General features: G+C 37.0%; 1 protein-coding gene across 2 annotated transcripts; it reads left to right on the plus strand.

Annotated features, from left to right (window-relative positions):
* The first annotated feature begins 228 nt into the window (after positions 1-228).
* Positions 229-25,910, plus strand: ARL5A (ARF like GTPase 5A). 2 transcript variants are annotated; one of them, XM_027131449.1, is made up of 6 exons: positions 231-562; positions 10,575-10,635; positions 11,093-11,240; positions 13,347-13,430; positions 18,348-18,499; positions 21,458-25,910. In XM_027131449.1, the coding sequence occupies exons 1-6, from the start codon at positions 517-519 to the stop codon at positions 21,504-21,506; spliced, it is 540 nt and encodes a 179-aa protein (XP_026987250.1). In that variant the 5' UTR covers positions 231-516; the 3' UTR covers positions 21,507-25,910. The 2 variants fall into 2 exon arrangements, with proteins under 2 accessions (XP_026987261.1, XP_026987250.1); XM_027131460.1 differs by lacking the exon at positions 13,347-13,430 and having other exon boundaries at positions 229-562.
* Positions 25,911-26,871: the final 961 nt, after the last annotated feature.

The following is a 26,871-nucleotide window of genomic DNA, read 5'->3' on the forward strand; positions in this document are numbered from 1 at the left end:
CGCCAAAGCAAGCAGCCCAGAGCCACCTGCCCCAACCTGCAGCCCGCATTGCCTGGATCCCGTGGCTCAGTCCCGCCGCCTGAAGGTCGTCCGGCTTGGCACAGCAGCTAGGGCCAGGCGAGTGCCCGTTCCCAGACCCCGCCCCTCCGGCCGCGCGCCTGCGCCTTCCCGTGGCCTCCGCCCCGCCCCTCGCCTCCCCCGCTCGCCCGGTAGTCGCCGCCTCAGCTGCCCGAGAGGAGCTGGGGGAGGACGGTGGCCTGCGAGGCTCGCCGCAGACAACGCGGCGGCGATGTCCGCGAGTCAGGCGGGAGCCGCGGCGGCAGCGGCGGGTCCTCGCGCACGACAGGGCGTCCTGGGCTTCGGCCTCCCTCCGGTTCCTAGGAAGCGGGCCGACGGCCAGCGCGGGAGCAGCAGCGGCAGAGACGGAGGCTCCGGCGCGTCTCTCTCCTCCCCTTGAGCCTGAGCCGGGGGAGGCCAGGCGGCCGGGGTGGCTGGAGGGGGGTCCGCTGCCCGAGAATGGGAATTCTCTTCACCAGGATATGGAGACTGTTCAATCACCAGGGTGAGGGGCTCGGGCCGAGCGCGTACGGGTTAGGGAGAGCGTCAGCCCTGGCCGGGTGGGTGGGGGTCTCCGAATACTTCCGGAGTGTGGGCGGCGCGGTGGCGCGCGCTCTCTGCGCTGGGTGCGGGCTGCTGCGGCTGCGGGCCTTGGGGCTGTTCGCTTCCACTCCCAGCTCGGGAAACTCCCGACTCGCAGCCCTTTGTCTTAGGAGAGCTTCCTAAGAAATCATGCCTCAAATACACCCATTGCTCCGATTTCGATTGGGAGTGGAGAGGGTTTCTTGCCTCACGTCCGACGCGCCTGAGTGGCCCGCTTGGTCCACGTTTCAGTCCTTTTTCCTTCAGCAGTTGGGTTTGCACAGCACTGAGAAATGCTGGGGTTCTCTGGGATGAAGGTTACAGGTTGTGGCCCCAGCCGCACCACTGAGCCCCCGAGGATTGCAGAATGCGGTAAAACCTGAGGAATCGCTCTTGGCTTGACCAGTACATTCAGGTTTATGAGCCTGCCCTCCACCTCCACCCCGCCCTTCCCCGTTTTGGGGAGATTCTTCTGCATCCTCAGGAGTGATGGTCCTCTCTCCTCTTGCCATATTGATATCTGTGTTTAAGGTTAAGCTTAAGGTCAGTTTCCTACTCGTGTTGCTTATTTAGAGGTTTTGGGGGGCTGGATTAAAAAATGGTAATGTGTTTCACCGAAAGCACTTAAAAATCATATCATATGAAACGTTTGTTAACTGTAGATAACGACTAAGTTACCAGGTATGGAGTGTATTATAAAGAGATGCTTAAGTTCATCTAAACTCAAACATTGCCTTGAAATGCATATCAGATTTATTGAAATTTGTTACAAAATAAGTGTAAAACTGGGGAAAGAAGATACAATTTTAACAAAAAGAGTCCATAGTCAGTAAGATACACTATAGTTACTGGTGTACTTTTGTTCTTTTTAATTCAAGTAGGGTGATTCATCATCCTGGCTGTCAGTAACTTAGTTTGTGTTTTTCTCTTGTGTAAGCTGGTGGTGGTGTCACAGCCCAAAGTTTTCCAGTAAAGACTTAAATGAATGGTGGCATCTATTATGTACAAGCATCTCCGCCTCCTCCTTCGTTATCCAGCTGCTGCTGTAAGAAGGCTCTTGGGAGGGAGCAGAACTGGAACTTGTGATCGATCTCTAGTGTATCTTTTAAAAATATAAAGATGATAGTGTCGATCACATGATAGTGAATGGAAGAGCAGTATTTCAAATGATTTTCAAATGATATGGAGAATTTTCATAAACTGGAGAAAGCCAGTTCTAATCTACACTGTCTCTGGCTAGCTGTTTCTGTTGAGAGAAGGGTGAGTGGGAGCCAGTCGTCTCACCTAGAACAGCAGGGATCTTGACTGTGTGACTGTGGAGCCCACAAATCCTAAAAACTTAATATGTAGGTCTTAAGAATTGAAGCTTAACATTGCTGTAATACTGGTGGTGCTTATAGTAGATAAGATCTATTCTAGTTTTTAAATCCATAATTTTGTATTATTTTTAGCAAAGCTAGTATTTCAACTCTGCTGTGAAATTTAGAAAGGCTTTGCTTGTTAATTGAGCTCTAGTCCTGCAAGAAAAATTAGGTATTTCCACTTTCTATTTTGAGTCAATGATAAAACTATTTGTCTCTGTAACTTAAGAATGAATTAGAACTTTGCCAACAGCTACTTGCCAGAAGTAAATAATGATGTGTGCTTTGTTACCACTAGCAATCGCTGAGTAGTGTTCTTATTACCTGTATTTTGTGGTAATTTTTGACTGGACATTTATTTCAGTGTTGGGAATTAATAGTAAGAGAAATTAATGAAGTTAAGTTCTAAAAATTTAGATGTCAATATTGTGAAAATGTGAATAAACTATTTCTCTCCTGTTAAATGATGTGGTTGTCTTATCAGCAGGGTCACTTTAAAAAATATTCAGCATTAAATCTAATGTCAGGTACTTGTTGGTCTTTTTAGTTCTGTATTAAACTGGGTATATATATGTGTGTTAGATATATCTTGGATGCTTTATTTTACCTTCAGAAGATACAGAACACAGTCCTATGTTCTTTTCACATAAACTGTTGGAAGGAAGTTTTGGGGGATTACAGAATTTGCTATGCTGATGAAACAAACTGTAACATCTCTCTCTCTCTCTCTCTCTCTCTCTCTTTATTTTTTTTGAGCTCCCTTTAAAACAACTCTTTCAGTTTAAGCTTAAAATGTGAGTACACAGTGAAACCTAATTGCATATTGCTCAAACTTGAAAAACCAGAGGTTCCATTTAGGTGATATTTAAATCAGTAGGGTACAAACTTTGTCCTAGATGCTGTTGTATATATCATTTTTAAAAGTTTCTACAGTCCTTGGAAGTAGTTATTCTTTTCTCCTGAAAAGAGGAAACTGAGGTACCAGTGGAATGATTTTCCTAGACGATGCAACTGGTAAATGCCAGAGTTAAAATACTGCAGAAATATGCTGCTGACACTGGTCTTAAAGAAGTGACTGGCATCATTTTTTTGTATGAAATCCCCTGCCCCCCTAAAGGTGTTTCTCAGTTACTAAACTATAAGTGTTTACAACTTTAGGACTTTGAAGAGTTGCCATTAGTATCTTTTAGTATAGAAGGACTTACGATCAGTACTCGGTTTGTTTATTAAACACGTATTTTGAACACCTATTTTGTGCTGGAGGACTGTTCTAGATGGTGGGGATAGACAAGGAACAAAACAAACAAGACCCCCTGCCTTTATGTGGGGAGACAGAAAATAAGCTAACTTCATCTTTATAGATAAAATAATAGCAGTTAATACTGGCATGCAACGTTAGGTTCTACATGTTTCATGCAGTTTAGTCTTAATTGATTTACTCTTAACCACAACCCTGTGAGGCAGATATTCTCCCCCATTTTAAAGGGGCAAAGAAACATTAGGTACCTTGCTTCAGGCACTACAATTAAAAGTGATAGACCTTTTAGATAGAGATTTTAACCAAGATAGTCTAGTGCCTGAGTTAGTGCTCTTGAAACAAAACAAAACAAAACTTCCTTTGTATAAGAAGGATTCGTGTTAGATAAAAGGAAGAACTTTCAGACACTACTATGAACTATGAAAGAAGTTGTGAAGTTTCCTCATGGATAGCCTTGTTTCATTCTTCCGATTGGTTCTTAGGAAAGGAATGATACGTTGTGAATGAGTTCTGGACAAGCTCCCTGTGCTGCAAGACCTGGTGCTGGGAAAGCCACCTCTGCTTGTGTTGTTTTTTTTCATTGTGTGGGAATTCAGAAGTGCAGAAGAGTACATATAGAAGCTGAGTAGCCAAAGGGGTGAACTGTGCCTGCTATTAAAAATTTTAGCTCCAAATTCACCCTTTTTGCATGCTCTGTGGATACAGAACTGGGTCCTTTAAGTATTTTTCTTTTGCCCTTTGGCACGGTGTTAGGCTGTCGGTAGACGGCATTGGAGGGACCCTGAAGGAGGAGAGGATTTTTCTTCCTGGATATGGCGTGCTGCTCAGCAGGGTCTGTCCTGCTCATGCAGTGTGGACATCTCGAGTGGCTGGCTCTTGCACTGTGTAGTGGTCAGCAGCAGCTTCTTCTAGCAACCACTTAGGTTGGTCTCAGAATGGAGGCCCTCCAGTGAAATACCTCCCAATGAACAGTTTTCCCCAGCATCCTAGAGGGAGGATTTCCAGAAAGATCCACTGGCAAGTTTGCTTAGCTACTTCTCTGACATTCAGTGAGCCCTGGCCCGGCCCTCAGCAAGGTCTGCATCTCAGTCCTGGGGAATTGGGGGAAGCTCTCAGCCCTAGAGATAGGGAATGCTCCGTGTATTTGTCGTTCCTTTAATCTTTAGAGTTACTTCTTGTTAGCCAATCCCTCATTACTCCAATCCTCTGTAGTAGTTATTTTCTTTAAATTAAACTTTGAAAGTTCAAATTGCTATGTGGTTTATGTTTCCTAATTGGATCTCTACTTTTGCCCTGTATAATTGTTACTTTCATTCAGCGAAGTTTTTTCCGCCTGAAACTTAACTACCATTGCTATAAATCGCAAGTTTATTTTCCAACTTTGGTTTTTATTGATGATACTTTTAGATTTTGCAAATTGAATTTTTAGTATGTAGAGACTTGATTAGTTATCTCCCTTCTAACCTTTATGTCTTCCAAATCTGATTTATTTATTCACTCATAGTTTATTAAGCACAAGCTTTATTCTAGGCTCTGTGTTAAGGCCTGAGAGAACTGTAGTAAACCTGACAGAAATGGATTTTTTGCTCCATGTGAGACAGAATCCACGGGGCTTAGTGATAGTTTGGATATGAGGTGAGAATGAAGAATCAGGAGGACTCTCAGTTTATCTGCCTTAGTATTTGTAGTATTTGTGTTTTCTGGCTTTGGTATGATTCACAGAGATAGAAGTCCTCCAGGATGACAGTGACATTTCTTTTTGCTTAATTTACTGACTGGTAGCTGGTAGGATATATATATATATATATATAGACTCTTAGAACCTGGCAGTAAACAGAACTGGTAGGCTGCCTGCGTATATCAAAAGGAAGTGAAGAAGGGAAACAAGCATTTTCATGACAAAACAGTAAAGTATTGATTGGGAAACTAAAGCCTAAGTGATAACTCAAAATTCCATCCAGGCACTGTGACAGTGTATAGTTGTTTTGGCTTATCTGAGAAACTGCAAGAATGCTATGGCATAGATATTCTAGAAGAAGAACCATACTAAGCAGTAAACTTGTCATGAATCACATGCATCAAAGAGTTGGTATAACCAAAAGTTTTATTACATTTTCCCGTAATAACATCTCTTTGTATACATATTATATATTCTATGGAATGTTTGTTTTGAAGTGCATTATAACAGTTTTTAGCTACAAATTTGTGTTTTTCATAGAACATTGTTCTGGTAATGAGAGACACAAGTTGGGGTGGTGAAAGAACCTAAGGATAGTCAAAGGAAGTTGATTTAGTATTAGAAAGTGTGAATAATCTAACACTATTGTTGGGGATAAACTGGCTCTTCACCATTGAGTCAGCACCTTTATGTTTGAGCCCATTGCACAATTATGTCTTAATTTTATAGTTCTCACTGTGACCCATGTGCTATACCTTAGACTTAGGAAGCTGTTACATAGTCATTGGTGCTTTATTGTAAAAACACACAAATATTCAAATAGAGACAAGGTCTAGGAGGGAGTAGATATAAGTTGGTATTGAATGTGGCTTGTAGGAGTTTAGGTGGGGTGAAGAGGTGAAGGACCTCTGGATCATGGCCTCATTGGAATGCCCTCCAAAGAAATCTCAGACTGCTCCACAGAACATGTGGCTCCTTGGAGATTTTCTACGTTCTGCACATGCTTGATGTGAGACTCTTTCTTCCTCTTTTTCTTTTTAAAATATTTTAACCACTAAAAAAACCCCTCATGAGTTCAAATATGTTAGCTTGCATTCACTTGAATGACTTTAGAAATCTGCTTTCTGTCTTAAGAGTTTGGAGGAATGTTTGCGTATTTATGGCATTTGTAGGTGACAGGAATTCATTGTGTTTGTAAAATTAAATAGACAGAAGCGGGAGGTTGTTTCCAGTATGGACAGTGGTTTGAGTAGCTTTACTACCCCTGTCAACATCTCTGACACTCTTTTCTCCTGTTTACTCTCTACCATGCCAGACATGAATTCTCGCCCTGTATTGTCCACCAAACCTTCTCTCCCCAGTGTGCTTCCTTTATTTCTAGGTACTAGTGAAGAAAGACTTAACAAGACTTTACATCTTTATCTACCACAGGTTATGTTGTCTAATTTCAGCTTATTCTCTAGTTCATTCATTCATTCAGTGGCTGTAAAAGGTGTGTCTTGAAACTGTTCCCTCCATCCTGTCCTTAGCTGGCAACTAACTTGTGTAAGGAGGAGCCTGAATCCCGTTGTGAGCCTCTTCTGCCATCTGCTTTATCTCAGTGTATGTGTGTTTATTGCACAGTGGTTTGTTCACGGTAGTTTCACCTTATCATGTTCATCTTGTGGTCAAGTATGATACAGAATCTTTCTTTAGTTGTTGTTGTTTTTTTTGCCTAGTTAGTCCTTCCTCACAGAAGTGGTAGAAGAGTACTGTGTTTGAAATCAAGAAATAAGTCCAATGGGGCATGGCTAAATTAAGGAGACCACTTTAAAAAACAAAACCAGATGGGGTTTTCACCTTAAAAGCAAAGGAGGCCAGATAGTTTTTCTGCTGATACATCTTACTATTACTCAAAATACCTTTTGAAACTCCTTTTAGAATTTCTTTAGAGACACATTTAAAAATAATATCATTTAGGAATCACACCTCATTTAACAACAAAATAACAATCGTCTTAGCTGCCTTTTACCTTACGACTGAGATGATACCACGTGGCTCCCCTCCCCCTTAAAATCAAATTCATCTTCAGAACACCATTGGGAGTGTTCAAAACAGTGTATCTCAGGCTCTGAAAGCAATGGCAAGAGAAAAGTAGCAAAATATTTTGAAAAATGGTAGCATGGTTAGAATAAGTGTTTAACCTCCTTAAGTGATTAAGGGCCTTGTAAGAGACAATGCTCTTGTATTTGTGATCTCTGTGTGTATAATTCATACACACAGATGCATTTTTTAGTCAGTCTGTAGTTATTTATCATAGATCCTTGCCTAAATTTGTATTGTTTGCTTTTGCCCCTATTTTGTACTGTTTTTAGAGTATCATTTCTCTCATTGGTCAGAGTAATTGTATTTTCTTCCTGAGTACTGGCAAGTCTATCTAAATTTAGTCCTGCAGCTAATACACAGGGGTTTACAAAATGATGTTCCTGAAACTTAAAAATAAGTTAACGTTTTAAGAATTATATTATTAAAAATTGGTATTCAAGTGAGAAACTAAAAAAACTTTCATCCAAGTCAGCGGTCAGAGTATAGCCCAATATGAATTCTGCTTATATTAGAATGTTTACATTGTTTGTATTACTAGAACTGAAGAAGATATCTGTCATCAAAAGGGGAATGCCTAATTTGGGGACATAGAAAAATATAGAGTCAGGCAAAATTGCCATGCCGTTTAAAAACTTCCCGGGTAAAAAGGCACCCTGCTCCAGGGACTCAGTAATCTGGCCCTGATGCAGGTATGGCCCTCCTGTGAAGATGGATTTGTCAGTCACCACAGCGTTTAACACTCCCTTTGATGGGATTCCATGCTCCCCAAGTAATCTGATTTTAATTCAGTCACCCTACATACTTTTTCTTAGGCAGAAACTGCACTTGTCAGGTAGTTTCATTTTCTCAGTTCCTTCCCTGTAGTCATCTCTAAAGATGATAGACTGGGCCTGCATTTTTTAAATGACTTTTAAGAACCTGTGTGGGGGGAGCATGGTGATGTCAGTTTAGGACCCTGGTGGTTCTAAGCTGCCTGCTCTTTCTTCAAAGAAATAAGTGATTGGATAAAATGGATTGTATTAAAATTTTCTATTGATCTTCGTATTTTTGTATAAGAGGAGGTGCCTATGTAGCATTAGGAATTCCCCTCTATGGTAAATGTCAACTATTTGGAAAACATCTACTACCTGACTGCAAAAGCTTTTTCTTAAAGATCTCCTTACTCTTAGGTGTTATAATCCTTAGCATTTATTATTTATAGAATGAATATTAATTCAGCATTTACTGAGTACCTGCCTTGCACCAGAAAAAGTTGTAGTTACTAGGAATATGAAGATGATTAGCATGTGATCTATATACTTGAAGGGTGCCTCATTAAGCTGAGAAGATTAGTGAGTGTACATGTAAATTATTATAAGTGCTGTCTTCGAGGTGTGGCAGAAGAGCAGGAGAAAGTGATTTTTCTTGGGAAGCTAAACTTTAAAGATTAGTAGGAATTCTTTAAATGGAGAATTGGAGAGGATAATTCCAGCACAGGTAAAAACCATGAGTATAGAGGTAGAGAAATGTTTGCCGTGAACATACGTGGCAGCTTGTGTAGGGAGAACAGCTTGAACTCCAGCTTAGATACCTGGCGGTAGTGGTGAGGGATAATAAAGCTGAAGCCTGTTCATTTGGGAGTGGCTTTATTTACAAGGCTGAGAACTTGTACCTTGTTTTCCTGTCAAACTGGAGAGCCATCATTTAAATAACAATGGCATTATGAGCTTTATTGTTTCTAGAAAGATTACTCTAGAAACATTAGGAAGATGGACTGGAGATAGTCTGCTTAGGTACAGTAAGAGATGAGGAGGACTACAACTAGGACAGTGGGAGGAGGCAGGTTTGGGATATATTTTTGAGGTAGAATAGAACTTGGTGACAAATTAGATGTTCGGGTTGAGGGACTCCAAAGGCATCTGAATTAATGGTAATACCATTAAGCAAGTTAAGTAAGATAGAATTAGGAACAGGTTTGAATATTGGGTTTTTGGTTATGTTGAGTGGCACTGTGTCTATCCACTAGGTAGATTGGAGCTTAGGAAACATTTGGGAACATGGATTAGGAATTGTCTTTCTTGGTGGTAGGCACACCCCATGTGCTGTCTTAATCATGACATAAACCCAGAAAGAGAGGTAGTGTTGCCCCTGTTTTACAGTGACGAAGCTAAGAGTTAGAGAAATAAGTCATTTGCTCAGGGTCACATAACCACATGTATTTTTCCATCTTGCTTCTGTTATCTATTACTGTGTAACAAGCCAATCATAAATTTTATGACTTAAAGGGATAATTTATTACTGTCTCTCATGGTTCTGTGAGTTCACTGAGCTCAGTTAGGAAGTTCTGGCTTGGGGCTCATTTGATTACATTTGGATGGCAGCTAGCACTGGAGTCATCTCCAGCTCCACCTGGCTGCATATCCAAGGTGGTTTCTCTATTTGTGTATCTGGCGTCTCAGCTGGAATGGCTAGAACAGCTGGGGGCATCTGTGTGTCTCTCTCCACAAGATCAGGCCACGTGATTAGCCTGAGCTTCCTCACTCATGCATAGCAGTCTTGGGGTAGTCGGACTTGTTACGTGGTGTCTGGCTTACCCCAGGGGGAGTTGTCCTAGAACCAGGCAGCAGCTGCAAGGTGTGTGATAATCTAGGTGTGGAAGTCATACAGCATCACTTCTGCTGCATTCTTGTGGTTAAAAGCAAGTCATAGGACCAGCCAGGATTTAAGGGGGGAACTATATAGGGGCATGAATATCCAGAGGCCATCTTTGGAGATTAGCTTTCTCCACACACTGCTGTCTTTCAGAATAGTTTTTAGACAGCACGGCAATAGATAGGCCCCAAGATGCCTTGTTAAAATGTGAAAGGAGTGTAAGAAGAGAACTCTGGGAAACATGAATGTTTGAAGGAAGACCCAAGGAAGAGGAGTCAGTGGAAAAAAATAAACATCAAGAGACAGAGGAAGAAAACTTGGAAAAAGTGATGCTTTGGAAGCCAAGGGGAGAGGAAGCTGCTGCCACCATAGCTATAGGTCCTTAAATTTGGTTAGAAAGACCCTATGGTTCAAATGTACTCAGATAGCTTACAGTTACCTTTTGCCAGCAGCTTTAAAAGGCTGCCCTTTTTTTCCCTTCCCATTCATCCCATCTCACCTATACATACCCAGTTAAGGCCTAAAATTCACATTTAGAACTTAAGTGACTTAGTTAAGTTTAGTTAGGTAAACTTAAGAACTTAAGTTTCCAATGTGAAACATTTATACCTCAAGTCATCCATAAATTGTTGTGATTACATTTGGGATACTTTACTGAGAGTAGGCTTCCATAGAGTGGAAAGAATGTAGTGCTTCTGGCTTCCTTCAGAGAGATGAGATGAGAGTTCTCTATGTAGAATGAGGTGAGGGGGATAGGAGGTTAGACCAATGGCGTACTTCTGGTCTTGCTGTGATGTTCTTTTGAGTTACAAGAAGGTATAAAGTGCCATGTACTGAATTATACCATAGCTGGAAAGAATGGGTGAAATAGGAAAATTTTTGTTTTTGATTAGTAAATCACTGGTGTTTTTCTTTTTTTCAGAGCACAAAGTTATCATTGTTGGGCTGGATAATGCGGGAAAAACTACCATCCTTTACCAATTGTAAGTACTAACTACTTAAGATTTTTTATTTTATTGTTTATAGTTTTTCAGCCTGAGAGATATTTGATTAATGAAAGCAATAAAAAATTATATGGAATCCAAGTTACTCTGTAAAAAGGCAGGTTGGCCATGAACCAGGAGCCAAATTTAAGCAACTGTTTCTAGAGAGCTAGAAATTTATATGACATTGAGCATGTTGTTCAGTTGTTTTGCTTGTGGAGAGTAGAGAAATATTTGTTTCTATAGTTTCCTGGAATGAATCTAGAGTATTCCAGATAGTCCACTACCTAGCTCCACCTCTGTTTAAACCCTTCATTCACTCTTATGAGCTAGTGGAAAGGGGACATTTGGGTACAAAATATAAAAGTAGGTCATGCTGACTTATCCCTTAATTGAAAAATTTTCAAACAATCTAGCTTCCTTGCTAACTGTAATATATTTGAACTTTTTTCCCCAGTTCTATGAATGAAGTTGTACATACGTCCCCAACAATAGGAAGTAATGTAGAAGAGATAGTGATTAATAATACACGTTTTCTAATGTGGGATATTGGTGGCCAAGAATCTCTTCGTTCTTCATGGAACACTTACTATACTAACACAGAGGTATGTTTCTTAATATACTAAGTCTTCTATGAATATAATGCCTGGGAAACACCTTCCAGATATGAACTCTTATAGCTCATCTTTTTGAAATATCACAGTATGTTAATATAAGTAGAGTTTAAACGTAGTGGAATCTTTGATTCCCTCTTTCAGGGTCATTGTTATATATATCCATTCTCATTGAACCTCTGTAGGGAGAATTGGTGATTGATTAATCTGATTTTATATTGATCCTAGAGCTTGCCTTAAGTACTTGTTTTAATAAAGAATTCCATTTCACAGTTTGTAATTCCATTTCTCTCTTACTATTTATTTATGTCTGCGTAGAGGAAATCCTAGTTAGATGCGAGGGCTCTGATGGTTTGAATTCTTGGCCAGAATTTTACTATGTGTTTTCTTTTATGCAATACAATTGCACATTAAAGAATTTTTTCTTTTGATTATAAAGCAATTTAGACATAATCATGTGTTTTATTTACATATTATTTGCCAAGAGAAAATTTCTGACGTTTGAGAGCTTCACTATATAGACCTTATAAGATGAAAGGCTGTGACAGTTGTTTTTGTAGTGCTGATTATAAGTTAATAAATCTCCAAATGTATATACAGATGAATATTATGTCAGTAAGACACTATTAAGTGTCTCTAATGACTTGATCCCCAACACTCCATTAAGCATTTGATTATGTCTTTTGGAGAAGGAGGAGTATATATAATTAGTATTCCTATATAAAACGCTGCAGGTATCAAGTTCATGGCAACACCTTGAAAATTAATAGCTTTGTTAAGAAGGCTTGGAGTAGAACAGGTGTTATAGTGATAAAACCACGTATCAGTAAGGTCTCAAGTGAGAGAAGAGGGAAAGTAGCGGTTCTATTATCCTTCTGCATTATGGTTGATGAAATCTGAAGAATAGAAAAGATCCTGAAAATTACTGTGGTTTATTTGGAAATGAAAAGCTAGTTCTAAACAATAAATAGCACATACTAATAATAGGCAGTCAGAATTAACTTGGGCATAACAAATGCCATCATAAAGCAACTATATCTGCTTCTGTTTCCCTGGTGCCTTTTGGTGTTCATGGAATTGAAGAAGAGGCACACTGTAGCTCAGTCCTGCACAGCTCCTTTCGAGTCTTTGATTGCATCTGGTCTTATCATCAGTTCAGGAAAGAGTTATGCCACTTATATAAGGAAGAGAGCATGGTTTTCGATATAGATTTATTCTTTAAATTTGTTGATTTTTTTAAAAATTGATTTCTTTAACTGTCACATTACTTTATTCTCATACGCATACCCTTTTAGATTTTTTTTATTAATTTATTTATTTGTTTTTATATTTGGCTGTGTTGTGTCTTCGTTGCTGTGCACGGGCTTTCTCTAGTCGTTGCTGTGCATGGGCTTTTGCTAGTTGTGGTGAGCGGGGGCTACTCTTCGTTGCGGTGCGTGGGCTTTTCACTGTCGTGGCTTCTCTTGTTGCGGAACACGGGCTCTAGGCGCGCGGGCTTCAGTAGTTGTGGCACATAGGCTCAGTAGTTGTGGCTGGTGGGCTCTAGAGCACAGGCTCGGTAGTTGTGGCGCCCGGGCTTAGTTGCTCCAGGGCATGTGGGATCTTACCGGACCAGGGCTGGAACCCGTGTCCCCTGCATTGGCAGGCAGATTCCCAACCACTGTGCCACCGGGGAAGCCCTCTTTTAGATTTTTAAATTGACATTAATAAATAATGTCTGTCTGGAAGTAACTTAAATTTAGGATCATATTTTTGTCTTACTGACTTATGGTGCAAATAGGCCCATTAGCATTCAAGATATTAATTTAGAAAACAAACATGTTACATATTGGTTAGAATATTAGCAGAATATTCTAAAAGAATGATAACATCATATTGTCTTTTACTTTCTCTTAAAAATTAGTAAGTATGTCTGAATTCAGTATCAGACCTTTAGGTTTCACAAAGTATAGCGGGTATCTGGTTTTCCAGTAATACCATACCATAAGGTTCTAATTTCTTGACAGCTGTTAGCCTGTAAATCAAATAAACACTTGATAAATTTTACAAATATCAAATTATGTAATCACTAATGATTTTTTTGTTTTGTAATTTTAGTTTGTAATAGTTGTTGTGGACAGTACAGACAGAGAAAGGATTTCTGTAACTAGAGAAGAACTCTATAAAATGTTAGCCCATGAGGTAAGTAGGATTCTGGCATTAGATGTACGGGGGTGGGATATTTCTTTGTACTTTCTACTTTCTCATGAGCATACTATTTCAAATTTTTAAAAAAATTCTTTATCTGCTGGCCATGCCTGCTTTATAATTTTGACACTTCCCAACTTGGAAGCATATCTGGAAGCAGCAGAAAGATTGAGGAGTCAATTGTAGTATTTTAATTCCATTCATCTTAGATAAATTTGGTCTAGAAGTTTTCCTGACCAAAAAGACCTAAGTTGACTTTCATTTTGCATTTTAAATAGATTAATTATACAGATGATTATCATTAGAAATGAGATTTTACAGTGTCAGGGACACACAGCGAGTCTTGATTGTAACTCAGTTATCTGACTAATATTTAAATTTGTTGCTCATAGGTCTCTGATATTGTTTCTTTACCTGAACAAAACTGTTATAACTAGCCACATTTTCTTAGTCCTTGAGAAATATTACTGGTAGCATAATTTGAAAATTACATAAACTGAATAATATAGTCAGTAATGATAATAATAACTGTAAAATCATATAATATTTATAATACAGTCATATCTCTCTATCAGCAGAGTTTTGGTTCTAGGATGCCCACGGATACCAAAATCTGAGGATGTCCAAGTCCCTTGTATAAAATGGCGTAGTATTTGCATATAACCGGTATGCACATCCTCCGGTATACTTTAAATCATCTCTAGATTACTTATAATACCTAATACAATGTAAATGCTATGAAAACATGCAGCAAATTCAAGTTTTGCTTTTTTGAACTTTATGGAACTTTTTTTTCCTGAATATTTTCAGTCCGAGGTTGGTTGACTCTGAATGCAGAACCCCACAGATAAGGAGGGCTGACTGTAATGGCAATTGATCATTTTTGCATGCCTTTTATTGCAGATGTTACTTTCTCAACTCAAAGGTGGAAATAGAAAAGTTAATATTCAGTGGAATTTTAATAAAGCTTAAGAAAACTGGGATATCTTTGTAATGAAGTTTTATATTAATTTTAATATTGATTCAATGATTTGCTTCTGAGATTTTCATTAAGAATTTTGGTATGTTTCAGATGTAAGGAAACTTGGTAAAGTGGTTATGTAAACTGAAGTTTATGTTTTGCTTGTGGTGATCATACCCACCAAGATGCACCTTCCCCTGTTTTGGACTGATTCTAGCAGTTGTGCTAAACCCTTTGGGGTTTTTACAAAAAAACACATCTTGCCTTTGTACATGTATTTAACAGCTTTCAGTTCTAGTTTGAGAAACAGTAAGCAATAAAAGAGGCAGGGGGCTAAGGATTTTTTAAAATTTCCCCTTTGCATTTTACAAGAATACATCATTTTTCATTTTATACCAAAGGGTTGTTTTATTGTTGTTTTATGAAGACTTTAGAAAAAGAAAAATAAGACACAAAATGTATTTGTCTCTTGACTATATTTTTTACTCTGTAAACAGGTAGCCTCCCTATTTGATTCTTACTCTAATTGGCCAGGATGTAGGAGGATCAGTATTATAAAAAGCCCAATAGTAGGGCTCAAAGTCATTGAATTTTATAAGTTGGGTCATTAACTTGGATAGATCAATTAACCTCATCTGTTATGGATTAGTACGCTGAGGCCCAGTAGTTTATGGGACTTGAATTTAGGTATTCATGTCATTCAGGCTCTTTGCTGGGGAAAAAAAGTAAAAGCCAGAAATAGGGCCTAGCTGGAAAGTGATAGGAGAAGGGATGAGATTACCAGAGAAGAAGGGAATTACAGATGAACTTGGGAGCTAGAGTAAGCCACTTAATAGGGTCAGGAAGAGCCAAATAGGCAGAGTTCTGGAGAGGGAGGGACATCCGGATCAAGGATGAGAATGTGTGAAAAACAAACTTTGACATGGGTTGGTCAGATGTTTCTTGCATACCACAAAAACCAACAGAGTCGTATTATCATCACCAGTAATGATTCTATGTATTACTAAATACAAAGCTATAAAACATGTAAATTCATTTCTGAAAGCTTCATCTTAAATGAAGCATAAAACTTAGACGCTCATGAATTTTTAAAAAGTTCCAAAGACAAAAGGATAGATGAATTTTATTCAGAATGACTCAACTTCTAGGAATTATCTTCACAAAGGAAGCTTTGCGAAACAAACTGACAACTACATATGGCATATAGAAGATGCTAAATAAGTATGTTTCATGTGCTGTTATTCATTTTCTTGACTAAACTAAAAAATATTTTTAGACTCTGAAGAACAGAAGTTGATATGTAGCAGAGATATGTAGCAGAAGTTTTTCAAAGTGTTTAAAATGGGTGTTGTACAAAAGACGCTGTTTACCTTGTACTTTGACCTCGTGTTAAGTCAAGTTGAACAGCCTTAACCCAATGTATCTCTTTTCTACTATTATCATAATGCATAATTGGTTGTGAGGTTATTTAATAAAAAGTAAACGAATATTTTCTTTCCTCTCTTCCTAAATATTTAAAAGTGGGTAATATAGCTTAAAAAAAATCAAGAACCCTAAATAAAAAAGTTTGAGCCTGTGAAATCTAGAAAAAGTACATTCAATATGGATTTTTTTTCTTTTCTCTTTTTTAGACCTTTCAGTAAATGACTTTTTATTTCTTATGTTATCCAATTTTCAGTCCAGGGGCTTCTCCAAATAATTTTGTTACTAAAAGTGATGAAGATAGGTTACTTGTAAATAAAATAGCATAAACTTTGTGTCCTAACTTGTGCCAGGTATTTCTGTTGTCAGATATTTCTAAAGTGTGTTTGTTCTCTGAACATGCCAGCATTAGCAATCCTGACCTATATAAAAGATTTCAACACACACTGGCAAGAGATAGTGAAACCTAGACGATAGGAAGATAGGAATTAAATCCCATGGAAAGTCCATCTACTCAATGATTCAGCCATATATCAACTATTGATAACTGTTCCATGTTCTGATTAGGATAAGAGAAAAAATATCCATATACTTGATAATGTATATGTGTACTAGTTATAGTTCATCCCTTCAAATTTTTGCCTTATATAAATAGACAGATGAACTGAACTATAGCTGAAACAAATTGAATAGGAGGTCTTAAAACTTAATGTTCTAAAGTATCCCTTTCTGACCAAGCTATTCAAGTAACTCTGTCCTTATCTGTAGTAGTGTAGTTGCCATCCTGCAGAGGGCACTGTAACTAAGCCAGCCTCCTTTGTTATATAAAGCATATTGCAGAACTCCTTTTAACCAAATAAGAAATTTACTACTTATATTTTTTATTTTCATCAGAAAGAATCAAAGAAGTCATGGAAACTCTGTTCTAACAAGAGTAAAATAATGTGGAGCAATGTCAGTTTAAACCTACTGAACACTTTCTTGCTTCAAATACACATACACATGATTGAAACCAAAATATTCCACTAAGATCCCTAAGAAGAAGGTGGCATTCAACACAGCTGTGAAAACTTGCAGACATAGCCCAAAACCTTAGTTTCCTCAATATCTCTTAAAATATATAGGCAGAATTTTATGAGAGTTTAATCCACTTGTTGAGTGCATCCATCATAGTTTCTTAGCCCAGGATCCACGAATGGACTTTAGGATATCTATTAACACCCTAAAATCATACATAAACTTTTTTTGACATAAACATATATACATTTTTATGAGGGAAAGGTTCATAACTTTCTATAGGTTATCAAGGAAGCTCCCGGCTGTAAAAATGGTTGAGAGAGGGGAAGGTAGAGTACAGCAAAAGGAGACGTAGAACCTTTGGTCTGCTTTGTGAGTAGAGTGTTACATCAGTCATTTGGGGGCATGCACAAGGGTAAAGCTAATCCTCATTTGCAGAGCAATAAGTGAACTAACATTTGTTGAACTGTCGCCAAACCCAGGTACTGAACTGAGTGCTTTAAATATAGTAATTCGTTCATTCAAACTACATCCCCAGGAGGTAGGTGGTGGTCTCAGCATTTTACAGATGAGGGGCAACAGCTATAGTAGGCAGATCTCAGCTCAAACCTGGCTCTATTATTGAGTAGTTAGGTGACTCTGTATGAGTTACTTACATCTGAGTCTTAGTTTCCTCATCTGTAAAATGGGAATAGTAAAGCGTATCTTGTAACAGTCTTGTGAGGATTAAAGAGATTTTATTCGGGAAATGGTTAGTATCGTGGGTGACTTGCTCAGATTAGATACTCAATAAATGTTAGTTATGAGGAACAGATTCAGAAAAGTTAAAAGAACTTACCTCAGAGTTGAAGCATAGAAGTGGTAGAACTTACTATCTAATTGGGAAATTTGATAAGTTTAATGGTAGTCTAAGAATGCCCTATCAAATATTCAAATCTAACACATCTTCATGGACAAAGATAGAAGAGCTAGATCTCAGAAGATGAATAAGATTGGTTTAGGTTAGCACCTTCCAACTGAGAAAAGTCCTAAGGCCTAAGGTGTATATTGTATATAATGAGTTAGTTTATTTCCTAAATAAACTGGGAAGAAGGTTGTAACTTTAGGTATAGATACCTATACCTAAAGTATAGACTGGGGTAGAATTTTGAAAAGCTCTTGAGTCCCATGCTAAAGAGTAGTTCTTAGTAGCCATAGAAGTTTTGGGTTGGGGAAAGGGTTAGATATGTATTAAATTGGAAGATGTGACTGTTTGTTAAATATAGCACTTTGGACCATAAAAATGTAATCTAGGAATGTAAGAAATATATAAATCCATACAAGTATAGATTGATTTATTTAAATGTGTTCAGTTTGATATTTACTTTCCATCATAAGAGCTATGAGATACTTTTATGTCAAGTAGTTGAGAAATTCTAGGTTACAAAGGTTATCATATATAATCTGTTAATTAAATTGGAAAATGTATGAAAAAAATGAACTGGCCCTTACAGTTTTGTTTGCTTTTATAGGACCTAAGGAAAGCTGGATTGCTAATCTTTGCTAATAAACAAGATGTTAAAGAATGCATGACTGTAGCAGAAATCTCCCAGTTTTTGAAACTAACTTCTATTAAAGATCACCAGTGGCATGTCCAGGCATGCTGTGCTCTTACTGGCGAGGGGTAAGATGTCTTCTTCATGAATAGCATGTATTTAACTTTGAAACATGTATTTCTTTTTAAAATCAAATATTTAAGGTTACCATGTACAGAACTTTGTAAGGGAGAGATGTAAGACATAGTCCATGTCTACAGTGAAAGAGTTTTTAGCTTGGTTCTGTAAAGAATTAAACACAACATACATAGAATACACATAAACATACTGAACTAAAGCATGTGAGCATATGGATGATAGAGTTGCTGTAGGAGTTCTGAGAAATGGGCTTGTCATGAGTCTGGAGAAGTCAGGAAATAGTTCCTGCACTGGCGGTGCTGACTTATAGTCTAAGAAAGGAACTAACACTTGCTGAGCGTGTCCTTGCCTTGAGTGCTTTCTATAGAATGTTTCATTTATTCCTAACAATCATGTAGACCAGTTGTTTTTAATTCACATTTTATGCATAAAGAAGCTGAAATAGAAGAAGATTTGCATGTGGGACTAGTGTGTGGATATGCCATCAGTGCTGTCAAGAGGGAGTTGCTGCACTTAAAAAAAATAAAAGAGTTAGAATTGGAGAGAGTGTGGCATGAGGGGGTGCCTGCAGTAGAATTTTGCCCATGTCTAGTGCCTAGAGATGAAAGGATTTCAAGAAGACAGTGGTTGTTAGCATTGTTATATGTAAGATATATAACATAAAATAATCTATACGTGGCATAGATAGATAGTGTCAGTAATTCAATGTTTGGTTTACTCTTCACTGTGGTCTTAAAAGGAAGGGAATTTCTGCCACTTCAGGTAAACTCATGTATCTATGCCACAAGCTTCTGCCCTTTCCTGACACCTGAAGAACCTCAACCCCAAATTTAAGACCTTTATTTAGAAGCCTTCATGTATATATTTAAAAGCAGAGAAAAAAAAGAATTAAATTGGGGGGCTTCCCTGATGGCACAGTGGTTGACAGTCCGCCTGCTGATGCAGGGGACGCAGGTTCGTGCCCTGGTCCAGGAAGATCCCACGTGCCGTGGAGCGGCTGGGCTCGTGAGCCATGGCCCCTGAGCCTGTGCGTCCAGAACCTGTGCTCCACAACGGGAGAGGCCACAACAGTGAGAGGCCTGCGTACCACAAAAAAAAAAAAAAAAAAAAAAGAATTAAATTGGAGATGAAGCTGAATCTTAGTGTAATAGAAGCCACTGTTACCTGATTACAGATATTTGGAAGAGCATAATTAGATCCTCAAAGAAGCAAATCTGTTCAGTAAAAGAAAAAAATCAGACAATACCAATTGTCCACATACTTATTTAAGTAAAAATATCTTTTACATATTTCTTTGTCGAATAGTTTAATACATGTCAAGATGCATATATAGATATAGGTATATCTTTATATATTATCTTTGTCTATCAAAGGTCTTTAGGCAAAAGCACTGATTATAATACTAAATTTGACAGCAAAGACAAATCATCTAGGATTGATAAAAGATTCAACTTATATACTTTGAGTAATTGTGTGGAAAATATATCATTAGTTAGGATACATATGAACTCTGGCAGTTTTATTTTTAAAAGGGGACAACAACAGATGATGGTATCTTTTCAGTTTGGGGTCTATGTAGACTTCCATTTGCAGCAGTTGGCAAGTGGAAATGTTTGGTTTGCGGGGTACTGTTGTTTCCCTGTGCAGTCTGACCACCTTGGTCTAAATGCTTGGTTTTAGTATTGGTGACATTTTGACTCCCATCTCTGCCATTTGCTAACCTCTCTAAGCCTGGGCTCCCTCTGTAATATGGGAAGGGTTCTGGTCTTAGTGTTGTGAAGATTAATGAAGATAATGGATATTAAGCACTTAGCGCATTTCTACTTGGCTGTTAAGTAACTACTATACCTTTAACAGTTTGGAATTGAATAATTTACTCACCTATTATTCTTATTATTTTGTATCATTTTCTATGAGTAGTTTAAAAGTAAGGAATCGAGTAATGGCAGAAAAGTATGGGCCAACACCAAAACAACCACTTATTTACCTCATTGCCCTTTTTTCCCTTCTATTTCTATCATCTTTTACATTGTTAGACTGCTATACAAAAATCTGAGTTCTGGCTTTTTAAGTATTAATATAGTAGCATAGTTTCTCATATCTATAAAAGCTCCTTGTAGATAACGGTTAATGCTTCATAACAGTCCTTCATTTTCTTATAAAATTATGTGTACAGCCATTTCTCTCTTACTAAACATTTAGATTCTTTTACTACAATGAATATCTCTTTCTGTATTTTGGATTATGCTCAATTACCCATTGTTCAGTGGTAACTGGTGTTAGTGATGTGAGATTTTATTTCTTTCAGATTTTTAAAATATATAGATGTAACGAATATTGTGTGCATACTTTGTTTTAACAACTCTACTATATATTTCATATCCTGTCATTTCTACTTCATTTATATCATGAGCATTTTATCATATTGTAAAATAGTCTTTGAAAGGAAGTTTTTAATATTTCATCATATGAATGTTCCATAATTTGTTAAATTTTTCCTCTGTTGCCAGACATATAAATTTTACTTTTTCCTATTAAGAATGCTTTCATGAACAGTCAAAATACATAAACCTGTCTTTATCTCTGATTATTTTTTAGGATACATTTCTGAAAGTAGAAAAAGGGGGTAGAGTATTGATATTTTAAACATTTTTGATACTTCTTGCTAAATTACTTTCTGTGGGCATTCACTGTGTAATTATTGAGCTCCTTGTATGTGTCAGGCAGTATTCTAGGCACTAGAGACATAACAGAACCAAAAATATACGGATGCACTCTGTGAAAGTATGGCTTCACCACAATAGCACCAACATTGAATATTACTGATTTTTTAATCTTTGTTGTTTAGGTAGATGAAAAATGATATCTTCTTTTAGTTTGCTGTTCATAGCTTTTTAGTTCATAGCTAAAATATCTTAGTTAATCAAGATATTTTATTTTCTTTATAGATTATGCCAAGGACTTGAATGGATGATGTCACGACTTAAGATTAGATGATCTCTACTGACCTGTTCTCATAGACTTTGTATAAATGAAGTGCTGGACTTTACCTGAAAGCTGCAAAAATTAATGGTTTAGATATATTTATAATAAACTGATTTAAACAGTTAAACTTTTTCTATAAGAAGAACAGTTAAGACCACTTGTTTGAAAACAAAGATGAAGTCTCACCTTTCCATCTGCTTTCTCATTAGTTCCTTCCAAAGCAAGGTCTTAAAGCTGTGATGGACATTTTTCTCATAAAGAATCCTCTCAGGACATTGTGTAGCCTGTGGTAAGTACAAAGGGAGAGGAGGATATTTTTAACTTTAAGAGCTTTATTATCAAAAGTATTTTGCATAGGGTTGTGTAGGTATTATGTATATACCTCAAATTCAAGTTAATGGCTTTGATTTATGTTCTTAAAAAAAGGAAATAACACAAAAATTAATAACATCCTTAGTTATAACCATAATGAGATGAGTACTGGCATTGGTGGTAAGTGCCATTTTGTACTTCCCCTATGTTCTCTGTATCATACTAAGCAATCCCCAAATCATTGAGCTGCTCTTAAAAAAGAAAGGAAAAAGCTTGACATTGTGTACCTAATATTTTGTTGACCAAATCATGTACAAGGAAACATGTAGTCCAGCTGAGTGAAATATCTGTCATATTCTTGACTTAGTATTACTTACGGGCAGAATTGCACATTGAGCAATCACCAGATTGCTCCCTTTACTGGACCTTATGCCATCTAAATTTACTGAGTAAATTGTTAATCTATTTTCAGTTAATCATTAATTGTGATTAAAATTATCAAGTGATTTTTTTCCAGCATTAATTGGAAACTGTTGCATGAAATATGTCTACCCAAAGAAGAAGTATCACACTATAAATATTATCAAATAATTTAGCTACAGTCTTCTTAGATATTAAATTGTATGTCAAGCATTTAAAAGTCAATTTGAGATGAAAAGTGAAGCATATTTTCTAAGCAACAAAGATAATTTCTTAATTTGAAAGTTTCTTATTTCTTAACTTAGGAGTTGGAATAGTTTGAGGGTTTTTTTGTGTGTCTGTAAGTTTTCCTCTATCATCTTAAACCACATGAATGCATTGTTTGACAATTACAAAATATGAATCCTTTTTAATGCTTTTAAGAATTTGGTTTAAATATTGATCAACATAATGTATGATTTTTACTAAGAAGTAACTTGGCCCCAAAACCTTTTATGTTTGCTAGGTGTTTTTTTTTTTTTTTTTCCAGCATCTGAAAGTCTAAGGTATTTCTGTTATAAATGTAAACAAACTTATCCTAAATGTGTTAAAACATTCTTGGGCACCCTGTTGGTATATCTTTCATGCCCTGAAAATCTGGTGACTAATCCCAAATTGGCACGTTTTAGAATATTCAAGAAAAAAAAAAACTACTTTTAATACCAGCCTTTTAGATTTCAAAGATTTTGATGAGAAATAATAGTACATACTCTAAGTATTGACAAAACTTTGAAAGTTCCTTTCTATAAAATATAAAATGCTCGTTATATAAATCCAAGTCAGGCATGTGAAATCAGCATTTAAAATTAGATGTTTTGTGTTTTATATTTATATTACAATGTTCAAAATGCAAGTATAACATTTTAATATTTGTGAACTTGCTTTTACAAAAGTAACTCCTAAATTACTAAGCTTTATTTGTTCATATGTCCTCATACTTTTTCAAATCACTGTAAGAAATTGCTTGTATATTAAAACCCCAAATCTATTTTGTTGATGTTGCAGTGTCATCACAGACAAATATTCTGTAAAGTAGCCCAGCAAATCCACACCTTTTGTCCTTTTTGTCTTTTAATTTGAATAACCATGGTTTAGTCCCTTGAATTGCTGCCACATCAGTTCAACAATATACCAGCACATTCCCTTGTCATCAAGGTGTTAGCCAAAATTTATTCTTTTTTTTTTTCAAAATTTATTCTTAATTGGATGTTTAAAGCATGTACTACATTGTTACAGTTGGTTTAGCAATTGACATGGCATCATGAGCATGCATGAAATCTTTTACCACATTTATGAAACATGCTTTTTTTGTTATATTCTACCCTCCAGGCCAAGCATTAGAAAAAAGGTGGTACCTTTATACTTGTGCATAAAACCAAAATTACAATGGGAAAAAACTTTTTAAATTTGTGTACGAAAATACATCGAAATCATTGTAACAGTATTACTTCCAAATAACATGGAGAGCCTCATGAATAGTCATATTGGTGATTTATATGTAGTTTTTAAGTGGAATTAAGCAAAGGGCAATGCTTTTGGTTTTTTAATATGCTACTTTTGGGTATAAACAAACATTTTATTTAGGGTTATTATGCTCAGCTTTGAAAAGAACAAAGCTTCATACCTCTGTACATGTGGCTGGATTTAAATATCCTGTGTTTGATACTAATTTTGAAAGTTGTGTAACTTCTCTTGATATCTTCGTAAAAGTAACCATATTGCTATACGCATTTAAATATGTTTAATTTTGTCATACTGCATTTAGGAAGTATATCTTACACAGTCTAATAAGGATTCTTGTTTGAAATTTTTCAGTTCTATCTTCTTTGGCCCTCATGGATGGGCAAAGAATACATTGAAGGCAGGTAGTTTGCGAGGCAGGGGAAAGTGGGTAGGGAATATGACATTTTGCCTTAAGAATAAAAAAGTGCTTCAGCACTGCTGTCTGGCATTTTTAATGCAGGTAAAGTGATTTTAGAAGCGTGGCATGGAATAGAAAAGAGTTTCTGTTTTCTGGCCTTCAAGAAGTGCCTAGTAGGTAGTGACAGTGAGATCACAGAGAAGTGCAGGGCACTTGAGGAAGGGCCGGAAGTCCCTGAGATGTTCTTTTCTTTTCTGTCTGAGTGTATAGTATTAAGATATCTAGAAATGGGATTCTGTTGTCCCCCCTCACAGGCACTTTACATCTCTTGCTGTGACTGCAGCAACCACATACAGTACAGACAACCTCAACATTTGTTTATATTAATGCACATAGAAAAACTGTAGACAGATTTCTAGTTTTCTCTGCAGGCATTTTTGGGAATATATCTGTAGTGTGTTCTACTTTGTATATAGGGTGTAATAGCACATCCCAGATTATCTGTGGACTTTGGAATCATCTTCTCTCAGTTACCCAGTCATATCCTAGAATCAATCCATCTTTCAAGGCTGGGTAGAGACAAGGTTTCTTCGCATGACTTAACTTTGAATACTCCCACTGTCCAAATATAATCTGGAACTTCTTGCTTTAGGATTGGCTTTCCCATAGCTCAGCCATCCCCTGCTCTCCGGTATCTTCATTGCCCATCAACGAAGATATATTATCTTGGTCCTGGAGATATTCTAAACTTTACCCATATCCACTGTTCTCCAAACTACTAGTTTCTAAGTTGGTTCTCTGGTTCTTTGCTATCCTCCACTGGCTTGATTCATTGATTTGCACTTTGCTCATTAGAGAGTATCATTAGAGTTGTTGAGTACATCACAAGACTGGCTTGCTGTGTGTACAGCACATAAATACATACCAGCAGTAGAGTCCTTTAAATTATACTCTATTTAACATTATAAGACTACTTAATTTTAGCTTCTCACACTGAAAGGTAGATTCAGAAAGATAAGAGAACTACCTAGACTGCCAGCTCCTTGAGCTACTGGGTAGACGTGAAAGGGATTAAGTTATATGTGTATTATCTTCCCATTACCAAAAATGAGTTACGTTTTGAGGAATAAAAGACACCAGACCAAATTCATATGTAGTTTTTAACCTGAAGACATCCCCACATCCTTAAAACCATAGACCACATTCCATTTTTTCCCCTCATGTTTACTTAAAGAACAAAGATAAACATTAGCTGTCTAAAGGAATTAGTAATGAGAAGCCTATCTTTACAAAATAAACCTGTTGAAATGGACTTTAAAAACATCAAAATTATCAATCACCATGTATTGACACTATAGATGCAGACATAATATAGACAATACTTTTTTAAAGTTCCACTTACACAAAAAATAAAACTTCTATATCATGCTCTCTCAAAGAATGTACGATAATTTTAAGACCAGGATGGTGGAGTAAAGGAAAGAAAGAGAGAATTTAAAAACCTTGGATGCTAAAAAGTGAATCTATTAAATCCTAAAATCATGTGTGGGATTGTGAAGAAATTGTAACAGGATACAGTTGGATTAATTATGCAATATTTCTTACCGAATGTCTAGCCCTTGTGTATTGTTCTGAAAACTACAGTTTGAATCTTTATGGTCTTGCCTGCTAGATATTGTGTTCTTTGGTAGAAAATTCCCATAGTCTGTACTCAGCAAGTGCCTAAAACTGATTTGTGTTGATTTTTAAGTCCATCTAATAAATTATACATGTTTTCTATGGTATTATATGTGCTTGGCTTACTGATGATACAGCCTTGAGGGTTTTTAAGTCATAATTTTTGCTTGGTTTGACTAAAAAGCCTCAAAACTGAAAATACCCATCCTAACCCTGAATAAACCATAGGTTAAGGAAGCACGAGCAAAACCATTTTTTCTCTTTCCTAATACAAATATTCCATGACCCTGGTGTTAGTTAATGCAGAGACTAGAAAACTAGACTCTATTTCTGTTCTTTTTAAATAGTTTTAACACACAGAAAATTATATTGTGTTTTAAAATCTTAGTAAAAGTTTGTTGCTTGTGTAAGAGTAGCCTCTTAATTCTCATACTTAGTGGTTAGTAATTTTAAGTCGTATCATTTAGATCTTGAGCCATTTCATGTGTGTGCACACCAGAATCCTTCCTCTTTAGATTCTCCTTATAAAATGAAATATTTGATAGAACTCTACTATGTTTCTCATGTTCATTCTTCCTTCCTTCCTTCCTTCCTTCCTCCCTCCCTCCCTCCCTCCCTCCCTTCATTCCTTCTTCCTTTCCGCTCCCTCCCTCCCTTCATTCCTTCCTTCTTTCTTCCTTTCCCCTGCCTCCTTCCCTCCCTCCCTCCCTCCCTTCATTCCTTCTTTCTTCCTTTCCCCTCCCTTCCTCCCCTCCTTCCTTCCTTTCTCTTTCTTTCTTTCTTTCTTTTTTGACTGTAAACTCTGGGGGCAAAGACTGTATTTTCAGTGATTCACAATTACATTTTGTTTATATTTTAAACAATCTTGCATGAAAAGTGAAATGTATATATGATTTTAATTATTATAATATATACTATTCTCTTCCAAAACTTCTTACATTGGTGATGTAAAGAAGTCCTCTAATTATTTTTGCTTGAAATAGTCCTTTAGATTAGAGTAGTCTTTTGTTACATTATGTCCCTCTATGGTTCCTTAAGAGGAAGTGATACCTGCAGAGCACTTTTAAA

The sequence above is a fragment of the Aethalodelphis obliquidens genome, unplaced genomic scaffold (genome assembly GCF_003676395.1).
Source record: "Aethalodelphis obliquidens isolate GAN/ISIS:26980383/991018 unplaced genomic scaffold, ASM367639v1 scaffold2, whole genome shotgun sequence".
Taxonomy (NCBI): Eukaryota; Metazoa; Chordata; class Mammalia; order Artiodactyla; family Delphinidae; genus Aethalodelphis; species Aethalodelphis obliquidens.

Coding starts and splice junctions, on each gene's coding strand:
- ARL5A (XM_027131449.1), top strand. CDS start 517: ATGGGAATTCTCTTCACCAGGATATGGAGACTGTTCAATCACCAGG. Junction 11,241..13,346: donor CTTACTATACTAACACAGAG/GTATGTTTCTTA, acceptor TTGTAATTTTAG/TTTGTAATAGTTGTTGTGGA. Junction 13,431..18,347: donor ATAAAATGTTAGCCCATGAG/GTAAGTAGGATT, acceptor TTGCTTTTATAG/GACCTAAGGAAAGCTGGATT.